General features: G+C 39.0%; 1 protein-coding gene across 2 annotated transcripts in view; it reads right to left on the bottom strand.

The window, feature by feature from the left end:
* Positions 1-12780, bottom strand: part of fgf13a (fibroblast growth factor 13a) — a 125992-nt gene that overhangs the window by 13955 nt on the left and 99257 nt on the right. For both annotated transcript variants that reach the window (XM_042493865.1, XM_042493867.1), the window contains one exon: positions 9916-10019. In XM_042493865.1, coding sequence (XP_042349799.1) covers positions 9916-10019 — 104 coding nt within the window. The remainder of the gene's footprint in view (positions 1-9915; positions 10020-12780) is intronic.

Below are 12780 nucleotides of genomic sequence, written 5' to 3'. Positions count from 1 at the left end.
AATGAACACAAATGTTGCTAGTGCGCTGTGCTTTACTTCTTTGGCCACATATTAAAATTAGTATTAGGTTGAGGTTTCTGTTTGGTAAAGGAGCAGAATGTACGAATCAGTGTCATCGAGCGATTCATTTGCAGATTTCACGTGTGTACAGAAGCTACGGTGTTATCGATGAACTTACATGCCTGGATGGGATCTCATTCCGCTAACTTCTTGCAGCAACATTAGCGTCTCTGTTTCAACAGTGTTAGGCTGGAAAAACATGCATCCAGGCTGAAATTCAGCCGTGTTGTTCTTGAGGGAGATGCAGTGACATAAACCGCCGATGAATGAGAAAAAGTAACTTTATAAATAATACATGTAATTTGTTCAGCTATGAGTAGAGGAAGACTCTGCTAGCTGCTAGGCTAATTTATGCAATGTCAAAGTGCGTAAGGCTGACTTATCCCGTGTGCTGCTTGGCGTGTGTTAGTGGAGTCATTTCAAAGTTAACTCTGCCGCACTTAAGCAATTACAATCATTTACATTATCCGTGTGCGGTTTTATCTTTCATGGCCAAAATCAAAAAGGAAAGGAGTGGAAGCTTTTTCTGTGACAGATTGCGTTAAATGGGCATTTGATATCGCTTCATATCAATCACAGACCCTTGAATTATATCGAATCGATATCGCATCATGGCAGACTTTGTAATATTTGCAAATATTATGTTTTTGTCCAAGGAATATTTACCAGTAGAAACATGGCCATGCAACATTGCTCTGTGTATGGGGACTCGCTCCCTTTGTAGATATGAAGGGCTCATTCTAAGCTAACGAAAACACAATAATTCATAGTTTCAGGTAATTTTACACTAATGATATGAATAATAATGATAATGAATATAATATTCAGTTTCTGCCGATAGATCCTCCTATATCCTACTCACTCTACCTTTAAATGTACTGTAGTTTTTTTCCTTCCTATCATCTCTACTTGATTATTTCATTTGTCCTCTGTTGCTTCTTAATCCTTCTTGCACAGTGATCATTTCTTGTCTGTTCTCCCCCTTCGATACCTCAATGTCTTCTTTCTCTCTTGCCGTCTGACTCTGATTAGCAGCAGCAGTCTTAGAGAGGCTTGGCAGCATCCATCTCAGTTATGCACGGGCAGCAAGTGAAAGCCAAACAACGGGCTGCTCGGCTCTCGAGCCAGGAGTTCTGTTCTACCTCTAATAATGAGCTTATGTGGATTTGGCAAGTTACAGTCGCCCTGGAGAAGAATAAGAGTCTATTGATAAACAGACGCATAAAGATACAGGCACATTTAGAGCCAAGATGGAGGAGAGGCTGCTGGCCGGTACTGCTGTGTTGGAGTGGGTCTATGGACAACAGGCTCACTCAGACTGACACAAGGAGGGGCCAAAATGGCAGGGGATCCCCATTTCTATTCTAACAGGACTGTGATAGACAGAAACATTCAGATTCTTTTGAATGAGCTCCAGTAGCCTCTCCTTCAGTCAATAGCATATCTATTGTTCACTGAAACCAATCTCCCGGTGAAAAAATCTCACATCACTTTAATCATGACTCCAGTGCCAGATGGAGCGAGGGGAAATCACTTTAGAAATAAAAAGCAGGACACTATCTGCATAGAAATAATATCAGGCGTGTCATCTCCCTCCCCCCACGTCTCTATGGTGGTTTGGCTAAATGGACTTTTAATGATCCCATTACACTACATGGGCTTTTCCTTGAAATATGCAACTATGACAAGTCCTTGTCCAAATGAAGCACAGCTGGCAACCTCACTTACACAATGTCCAGGCAAGCATTTTTGCGAAAAATGATTACGACATTGTCTAAGTGTACGTAATGCTGTTAGGAGCTGCGCCCCTTTTGGGCTGAAGGAAAATAAGATGAAAGGCTGCGATGTGTTTGATACTATAAAGATTTAGATTAGCTGCTCACTCCTGTTATGTAACTCTGTCAGCTGTTCCTTACCCTTTAGCCTGTTTCTGAGAAATGTGTGCTCTGTGATACATTTCTCCACATTTTATAGGACTGGAACAGAAAAAGAGTCCATCCCTTTTAATTCCCCCATGTGTCGTCTCTACCGGTTAATGTTGGCTCACCAGTGTAGTCCGGAGGGTGAGCAGTGGGCACAATATTTTGTCACGTTAACACGGCTTGCCAGCTGTCTGTCAGCAAAGCCAACGGGAAATAAAGCGAAAGGCGAGACATTTACAACACAGAACATTAAAATGTCACTACCTCCAAATGGATGACACTTTGAAATGCAGCGCTTAAGCTCAGTGAGTAAATAAAGCACCAGACCCAAAGGAACGGCCTTTTGTATTTCACATCATCCTGGTATTTTCTAAAAATCTATCCGGTTATTTAGCTAATGAGTGTTGGGCTACTCAAGAGCAAAATAAAACCAAAACTGTAAATCCCTAGCAGAGACCCTGCCCTTTTTCTGTTTGTTCTTCTTATTTTGCTCCGTTTTAGATTTCCCTGAGCACAGCAGCAGCTGAGGTTGGGAATTTATAAAAAGAAATCAAAGGATTTGAAATCAAGAGAACTGGTCTCTCTGCGTGATTTTAAAGTAAAAGGGTGACTCAATCAGTTGGTACTTGTAATTGTGCATAGGTAGTTTAATGTTTCCACGTTTACTGTTCGTCTTTTATGATTTTTATTGTGGTTGTTGTCTGTAACTTTTCTTAAGTTGTTGTCTAAGCCAGGTCTCTCTTGAAAAAGAGATAGTTGATCTCAACAGGACTTACCTGGGTAAATACAGGTTAAATGAGACGATGCTACAAAAATCGCAGACACAGCACTGACCCCCCCATATGTATTGGAGGAGAGTGAATCTGATTTTGGCTTTTACTCATATTTTTCTGTTTTCTAACAGTAACTGAAAACTCCTGCATAATGTACCTGTCACATTTAATTTAACCTCGAAAGATTTGCCTAAGAGATCTTTCCATCCTTTCTGCTCCACCATCCCTCTCCTCTTTTTTTGAGTGTCTGTGATATCCGGCATGCAAATCCCGTTAATTTCGAACCTTAACATACAGCTGCACGTGTAAACATGCCTTTACGTTTGTGTTTGTTCGTGCATACAGACATTTTGTGTACATAAATTAATTTACACTGGTCTTTCTAAATGAAGTGAATTTTATGTCAGGGGCAAAGGGCAGATGGAGGAATGGTCTTGTGTTTTACAGTGAACGAGAATCTCAGCTTAAGTTATGGCAGTGTTGCCCGAGCTCTTTATGATCCAATAACTGCATACAGGAAGGAGACATTTAAAGGCTGATGCGAGCGTTGAGTGAAATATACTAAAGGATGTTTTCTGCCCCACTTTTAATATGAAGGATGCAAAAAAAAAAAAAAACATGAACAAACACTCACAGGCAGTTATTGCCCATTTAGAAAACCTCTCGTACTCTGTCATACAGTTACACAATTCAGCAGTGGTAAGAGTAACTGTGAAATGAATATTGCATTAGCAAGGCAGTCATGTCAAGAAAACACGATCAATTATGATGCACTCTCAAACAGCATTCAGTTGGCTTTAAGAGAGTAATTACACCCCCATAGTGTTTTCCTGATCCAATCAGCAGGAGGAGAAATACTAGCATAATGGATCTGATCTCCTCTGTAAAGATATTGGCCGGATTTTTCACCAGAGAAGCCAAATCAATGCTGCGCGCTGCCCCATGTGTATTCAGCTGCCATATTGAAACTAAGATGACACCAATTATGCCAATGGAATCAGGACTGAGTACTGTTCTAGTTTCTTTGCAGACACATCAATGCTCGTAAGGCTCACAAAAGCTGATGCTATGGCTGGGCAGTGAAGACAAATCTTCCTAAATCCCGCTTTTCAATGCCCCAGTCTTTTCAGTGGAGTGGAAGTGGATTAAAAAGCACCTTTTTCTTTAGCGAAAGATAAAGTACACTCATAGTGTTCATTTGTTTGGGACTAAATTGGAGAGCTTTAAGCTAGTGGAAAAGACCCTTGCAAATACCAAATACAAATAGACACACCCACACAGGGTACACATTCAGACCAGTAGCACACACGCATACACACACACAACACAAACTAGTTAATGACACAGCTCAATGGAGTGAAACCTTACAGCAGTGGTTATTTACCAAAGGCATTGTGCTCGCTAAATGGATAAAAGGCATGGGTGTGAGCCAACTCCACATCTAACAAGGGTGTACTAAAATACAAATACATACTGTACAAGCACACACTATACAGACCTCTGTGCTATTTTTATTTATTTTCGTCCTACATGCATTTAAATGTAATTTAATTGTTATACTCTGACGAATGAAATATGCTGTCACACAACCTCTCTCTTATTTAAGGTTTCCCTGTCTCTCCTGAGGCATTAGCCTTTTTTATACCCAAATCTTGACTAAAAATTGTAGAAAACACTTAAAGTGGCTTGAGTGAAAGTGTAAATGTAATGCTGGTGTCACAAATATCTAGCTGCTGCTTTTTTCTTTTTACTGCCTCCTAATCATCATTATCATCCTTTTGTTTTATCGCACTTTTTTCAGAATAACACTAGCTGGCCAAGGATGCATCCAAGTTCTTAAATGAGTGAGAACAGGATTGGTTCAACCCAATCACCAGAAAAAAAAAATCTTTGCATCGTACGTTTCTGCAAACTACTGATATGTCATATTTATGTCTTACTACTGTCTTACTACTTTACTCTTAGCAGACGTTGAAACCTTGCATTTCTCAGCAAAGCTGTGGTGAAGGTGTGCTAAGGTTTAGGCACAAAAACTAATTGGTTATGGTTAGGAAAGGGACATGTTTTTTCTTAAAGCACCCATGTTTTGTGGCACAAAAGCCAAGGGCAAAGCAGGGATTAGTCGGTAAAAAACACCTAGATTAGGAGGCTCAAATGCTCCTGGGAAATAATGCGGTGAGTCAGTGACACTTTTTTTGGGGAATGCCAAAAAACAACCAGTGTTGTTGATCTCAAACAGCGGTCTGCAGGAACTTGGCAGCCGTTTCTCCTAGGTGTCGAACCATCCACCATCTGATGACAAAATCAGCTGCTGCATCACTTTACAAACGTTAATATGCTCTGTGTGAAATGTACAAATGTCATGCATCCATGGTTTGCAGAAACATACAATTCCAACATTGTCTTTTAGTGACCGGGCTGGATTGGTTTAATGTGTTATGCCAGAACTCTAACTTGATAAATATGTCCACCCAGAGAGCCCTGAACTCTCCATTTTACACACTCTCGCACAGCGCAGTCTAGACGAGACTCAACTGGAGCCTCTGTGACTCACACTAATTCAGATATGACCCACCAGGAAATTAATAACACCACTTCAAAGCGACCTCCTGAGATATGTGGACAACACATATCTAAAAATATAACCACATATCTAATACCATATCAAGAGAGCTCAAAGGCTTTTTTTTCCAGATTCTGTAGAGCATCCAGTGCATTGCTGCAGATATGCGAGGATATTGGGTTGGTAACTGTATGTTTTTGCAGATTATTTAGATGAACTCTTTTTCCTCGTGTAAAACCGGACACTTCTGCAGGTCTGATGCAAAACTTGCTCCGCTACTTTCGCAAAGGTAAAAGGGGCAACAAGAAAAGAGAGGATAGTAAAGTAAAATACATATTAATTGGTTCTTCCTCTCCCACACATAGACGCTGATGGATGAATATATTTTCACTGGTGCACTGCATTCTGCTTCACCCACACATGTGCACTCTTTTTCTCACTCCTCGTTTCTCTCACTCTCTACCTCTTTTTCTTGGTGTATGCTCTTATACGTACAGAACACACAGTTTTGCACAAACAGATGCACATAGACCAGATGCATGTGAGGCAACTCAGTCTATGCTCCAAAAGCCACTCAAATTAATCAGCTATCAAAGATAATGCATAACATCCGGTTAAACCTAAACAGCCATATACATTTTTAATTTAGCATGCATTAGAATGTGTCAAAATTGTAAATTGGCTATACACTATATGTAAATCATATAAATTCTATTCATTGTATTGCAAACATTCACTCTCCATTCACTCACCATTCAGTCACATTTCCATTCATGCATGCCTTTATGCACACATGTAGAATAATGGGAGACATCCAGAGCTTAGCAGCAGCACTTCACCCCCACCCCCCCACCCAGAATACGTCATCTGTTGTCTCTCCACAGTTGATTGGGAATCTCCCTCTGATGCTGACCTGCTATTGGCTGGTTTAATGTGTGGCTTCAAGGCAGCACTTTACCATAGCAGCAATCCCAGCAAGACAGGCACTATTAGGCAGCCAGCTACACATTCAATTCAATTCCCCCTCTAATTTAGCTGAAACAGAAAGCTCTACAACCCATCCCCCAACTGCTTTCTTTCAATTTAACACACCTACAAGATGTACTGTATTTCAAATGAGGGTTTGTATTTAGAACAGCCTAGATGGTATACTGTATGCAGCAGCAGCATTCATTTTAGACTGTAGCTTTTATGCTCTTTACAATTTAACTAAGGTTTAACATATTTATACATTAAAAAAAAACACAAAATTGAATGAAATAAAAATTCTGTTCTTGCAAGAAGAGTTAAGTACTGTTTAGATTTTACATATTGTGGTTCAAACTGTTCTTCCTACTCATTCTAGTTATTTTTGAATCCTGATTTCAATTTTGGGTCCACCAAAATAAATCATAAATGTAAAATTAACCTTTATTTTTAACAGATATACTTCATTCATCTTAAATGAGTAGGTAGCAATTAAGTTTATCTACACCGTACTATATAAAGCATCTCTTTACAGTGCTTCAGAATAAAAATTTAACACATAAATACATAAAATAAGAGACACAATATAAATATGAAAAAAACAAACAAAGGCAAACTAAAGCAGCAGTAGTGAGTTTTAAAGTCTAGAGCCACAACCTTGAATGCATAGACTCCTTTTTGTTTTACACTTATAGCAAGGTAAAACAAACTCCAATCAGAACCTCGGAGACCATCGAGGGATATAGTGCCGTAATGGCCAACTAACGTAGATAGGTGTTTGACCAATAGAAAACTCTAGCAGTGATCACGTGGACCTTGAATTGGAGTCTGAATTTGATTAGGGCACAGTTTAAAGAAAAGAATATATGTGTGAGATTGGGCATTTTTAACGTGATAGGGTAGGGTAGTGGTGCTCTCACTCTAATGTGTGAATATTGTCGATCTCATTTCAAGATGAAACAGGCCTATTCTGAAGTCAAAAGAGATATGCAGTATATAAATGGATATAATCTGCAGTGAAGTGATAAGATCAGCCTTTTAACTACTAATCTATTAAAGGGAAAGCATATAAAATACAAATGAAATGGGATCCAGGGCAGAGCCTTGGGGCACACCATAGAAGGTAGCAAAACTGAAACTTATCAAGGATATTACTCTAAACAAAGGTAGCTGTAAGCCACTTCATTGCCTTTTTACCTAAAATATTAGCAACTAGAAGACTCGGACAGCTCAAACCTCAGCCAAGCCCACGGTCTACTCCTCCATGATATGCAAATCTGCAAGTGCAACCACTGTCTGAATTTATTTCCAAAACTATTATGATTACGTCAGATGAATACTCCATAACAACATTAAATTTTGAGCAGCTACATGTGTTTACTACCCCAGAGTATTATTGGCACCTGTAAATGTGGAATATAATATGGAACCATTGTATTTCTAAAATTGTTTTGTTACCAGCTACTGGATTTTAAGATATATGGCATTTTAACGCCAGGGCCAAATGCCTTATCTTGTCATGTCTACAAAAGTTAAAAAAAAGTCATGCATATGATTCACATCTGCTCTAGAATTTAAATTTTTTTTTTTCCTTTGCCCATGTTACACCACAAAGTTTCATGAAAATCAGGCCAGTACTTTTTTCCGTAATTCTGCTGACAAACACGCAACATACCAACAAACAAACTGAACATAAAACTGCCTTGGTGGAGTATTGGACAGTTCAGAAACAGGCCAATAATTCTACTGCTGCTTCTCTCCATTGGTAGAGCCTTTGCCAGCATGATCCATCTTTATTAAATTAATCCTACAGCTTGCTGCATATGCTAAATTACTGACAGCCAAGCTCATATCATTAAAATCACTTACTGAGAGCTGTGGATTGCTGGGGAGCCATGTTAAATACAGCACATGCATGTGTGGGAAGGGGTTGGAGAACTATGTTTTGTTTCAATCATTGCTGTATATTCCCCTCAGGCATGCTTAGCTGGGGCAACAACCCCCATGGATATGTTGTCAAACAATTGCTAGCGCTCATTAAAATGTAATTATAGGCAGAGCGTGCCACATTGCAGAAGGCTACAGTGATTATGTTCTTTTGGTCTTACAAATGGGACACTGAACAGGATCTTTTTTCTAATCATAACTAGAAATGAGATATTTTCAGCTAATGAAAATATTAAATAGATTTGATGAGAACAATACCCCTCTAAGGTCAAACAATACAGTTCTACACTCTCTTCAAGTTGCGTATCTGTGGTCAAACTGCCAAATAAAACCAGCGATTGTGGGCGTCACACTGGCTTATTGCATTCTTTTACTTATGGGATCTAAGTATTTATGTTGTTTAAATTGCAATTAAATTTCATGGTGTTACGTCATGCAAAGCACTGAAGTTGACATGACCAACTTTCAGATGTTATGTGTCATTATCAGTGGTGCATAATTACCTACCAGCCCTCTGCTTCCATGACAGCTCTCACTATTATTCTACTCATATCTTTATAATGCTACTTGCTGCTGTCCTCATTATCTCAATTTCCTATTTAGCGTGTGTTAAACGTTTTTTGGTATCGTTGTCATTGTAAAGGTTTGTTATTTTGGGTGTTAGTCATTTTAGCAGTATTCTTGTTACTTCTTGGATTTGGTGAACGAGGCTCTGCTTTTTGAGGAAGCTCTCAAGGAATCTAACTGAATAACCATCTGCAGTTCCTTGACGTAAGTGTCTCTGACTGAACTAATGCTTGGTGAGAGCTATCACATTAGCCCTGTTTATTAATGCATTTGTGTTTGTGTGTTTAAGAGAGTGAAATTGGGGAAGAGAGGAGCCAGAAGGCCTGTTTTTCCTTCTTCCTTCATTACATTACTGTCTAACTATTTAATAGATAATTTGTCAGCAGCAGCTGCAGAATAAAAAGCTACAAGATCATTAGGTTTTCTTTGCTGTTTCAGAGCTTGTTTCCATCAATCACTATTGTGCTTGCCGACTGAGACCTTTACCATAGAGAACAATCTTTACTAATTTGACTATGAGGATTGTCTGTTAACCGTGAATGTGTGTCTGCACGCCCTCTGGGTGCACATCCCACCCGCCTGTCAGTCTTCTTTGTGACGCCTGCCACACAATGCGATGGTGGCATTTGGGAGGAAGACGAACAGGAACATTGTTCTGCTTGCGACTGAATTATTCATAACCTTGCACATTTAATCAAAGATGAAGAGGCAGCTGCCACGATCGGATATGTCACTGCTCCGCCTGCTTACACTATCCTTGAACTTTTTATTGACACTGAATTATATCAGAAAATGACGCTGCTTTTTCATCAGTTAGGATAATGTTTTCTTTGAGTAGGCACAGTGAGAGCGAGTCTCCACAAATAATACACATGAAAGAAAAATCATATAAAATATAAATGTATTAAGCAATATCACTAAAATATCTTTTCTCTCAGATGTTTTTGTCCCTATGTCACCATAGTAACTCAGATGTCTGCCAGAGACCTAGCGATCTGTCTGCATACAGCTGGACTCGAAGGTCAGCCACTGGGACATAAGCCAGGACCCATCCTGAACTCACACGCACACGAACATGCACACGCACACACAAACACAAACACATTAAAACACTTACTGATGTGTACAGGTAGCCCTCACTGTTCATAGCCAGATAGAGTTTGGTCTGCACCCCCTGGATGGCCACCACTCGTAGCCCCACTGGAATAAGGTTGAACATGGCTGAAAAGAGATAGACAAAAGAAACAAAGCATAAACAAAGTGTGCACTTTCAATTTTGTCACTAAAATAATTATTTTTTTCAAAGAAAATAGGACAATAAATAAAGAAATATACCTATACCTATACCATAAATCCTCATGATGTATTTGATAGTATATATAGCACACAAAACATATTGATTGATATTGATTTATCGATACAATCCTGAATATCTGAAGTGGCTTCAGTACTTGTTTTCCACAGCTACACTTTCTTATTGTTAATGTTTTCTACAGTCATTCTGCTGTTCTCTGCTGCTAACCAAGAAAAGAAAAGTTGTCATGTTATGTCGTTATGTCTTTCTTTTAATAACAAATGTAACTTGTATGCACTCAATATAATTTTTTTCCTTTAGCTTCAAAAAATGTATTGAATTTTCATGTATATCAGCTATAAGATAAGATAATCCTTTATTAGTCCCACAGTGGGGAAATTCACAATATTACAGCAGCGATGAGGGACAAAGAAGTATAACCAGCAAAGGAACAATACAACAGTAAAAAAAAATAATTGCAAATATGAAAATATTAAGATATTAAAATGTTAGATAATAAAGAATAAGGTGCCAAGTATGATTAAAGAAAAACAAGGTGCAAAAACAGTAGCATGAATAAAATAAAAATACAACATGCCAACAAAAACGGTCTAGAAAAAAAATGTAATAAACATGTACACTAATTGTACATGGAGATAATTGCACATGTGAAAAATTGCACTTTTTGTCCAGTTGGTGTGTATCGTATCAAAGTTAAAAATTCCAGTATCTTGACAACACTGCAAAAAGTGGACACATGTTAGTAGATTAAATCCAAAAGCAATCCCAGAGCACAGTGAGCCCTGCCTGGTAGCATTCACATTAAGGGGTTAAAAAGATTTCTATTGGTGTTCACTGTCTCTGTCTGGATGGAAGAGTGAGTTGTCAAAACCAAACCACAAATAGAGGTACAACATAAGCTCAGGGACTCAGCCACTCTCTCCCAAGGGTGTTTCAAAAAGCAAATGAACAAAATTAGAAACAAGAGACAGAAACAGAGAATGTTGAAATGACAAAGCAGCTCACAGTGCTGTAAGTTCTCACACATTAATTGAAATCGTAGGCTGCTGAAAGTTAAACCGATGTATTGCAAACACGATGTACAAAATTCTTTGAGAAACAATGCTGCTCTCTCCTTCATGCCATTTATTAGCGGTCCCTGTGGGACAGTTGCGATGCAGCATTATGAGTGTGAATAGAGAGAGAGGAAACACTTGCACACCTCTGTATAGGCTTCATACTGAAACACAAACACATATAAACCTGTCTGTAACCAGCCAGTCGTGAGGCTGCGAGAGCCAGCAGCAGCACAGCTGGTCAATGAGGTGCTCCTCTATCTAATTAATGTCCGCCTGCACTGTATACAAGTGTGTCTGTGTTTGTTTCATAAGGCTGAGCAGAGGAAAGCACATGTACATCCACCTGTCTGGAGTCGTGCTTCTATTCCAAAAAAATGGAACTTCTCGCCTTTTGTTCTGACTATTGCAGGACATACTGCCAAGCAGTGATGCCATTGCCACTGCTGTTGATTTTTGTTTTGCCCTTTTGATAATACTACAGTAAAAAATGTCCACAGAAGAATCAAAACATCTATCTGCAGTCTGCTTTTTGATTGTTAAATCTGACATTGTCACATTATGGACTTCCGACAAATGCGAGAGGGGAAATTAAACTTCATTCTCACATCAGTTAAGCAGTGAGTCAGCGGTGTGTGCCCTTACTATAGGTCCTCTTGTCAACCACTTAGTAGATCCCTATCTGCAGACTGCTTTGAGCGAAGTGCACTATAGGGGCTTTTTGATGGGCTATTTCATCTGCCCTTATCGCTTTAACACTGCAGACCTACTTCTCTCTGGGCTTTCATTGTAAACAACAGCCACAGAAATGCATAATGTATTTACTTGGTAGAGTAAACAGGCATTGCCAGCATAGTCCTGGTTCAGTGGAAAGGCGCGAGTCCCAGATCCACTTGCTTTGTGGTTCTCTGTCTTCCCTTTCTCTCTGCTTCTGCCTCTCGATCTTTCTGTGTCTCCATCATCATCATTTTGTTTCTTCAAATGCCACGTTCTGAACATATGCTCTTGTCTGTTGTCGTGTCCCCAGTGACATATTTGAAATGGCTTACCGGGCAGAGAATATCAACAATAACAACAAAAGAATGTCAGGCTTTTGGAAAGATGAAGATCCCACAAGAATATTTGCCGGCACTTTAAGAATGAGGGATACATTGGAGGGTTACTTGGCTGATCAGAAGCAATATTTCCAAAACAGATACCACAGACATATCATGCTTTACTCTAGTTTGTAGTGTAATACCCGATAGCAAGTAGGGCTGCACAATTAATCAAAATATTATCAAAATTGCAATATGGCTATGTGTTAAATCCAAAACACAGAAGCTGCAATTTTTTTGATAAAAGTTAAACATGTCATAACATACCATTATAAAATGAGGAATTGTGGTGCTACATTGACGCCTCGGCCTGTTAAACATATTCAGGATGTAAAGGGAACATGTTTGCAGAGACCCAAGCAAAAATGACATCATTATCATTTTAGTTAATTTTTTTCTGTGAAAATGAAATGTAAAAAAACATTCCTATTGTGATGCAAAAGGCAATCTCAGTATCCATTAAAATAAATGCAATGTGACTTTTTTTTGCGTATCTTGCAGCCCTAGTAGCAAGA

Source organism: Plectropomus leopardus, chromosome 9, assembly GCF_008729295.1.
Source record: "Plectropomus leopardus isolate mb chromosome 9, YSFRI_Pleo_2.0, whole genome shotgun sequence".
Classification (NCBI taxonomy): Eukaryota; Metazoa; Chordata; class Actinopteri; order Perciformes; family Serranidae; genus Plectropomus; species Plectropomus leopardus.
The sequence above is the reverse complement of the archived record's forward strand: the minus strand, read 5'-3'. Positions and strand labels throughout refer to the sequence as shown.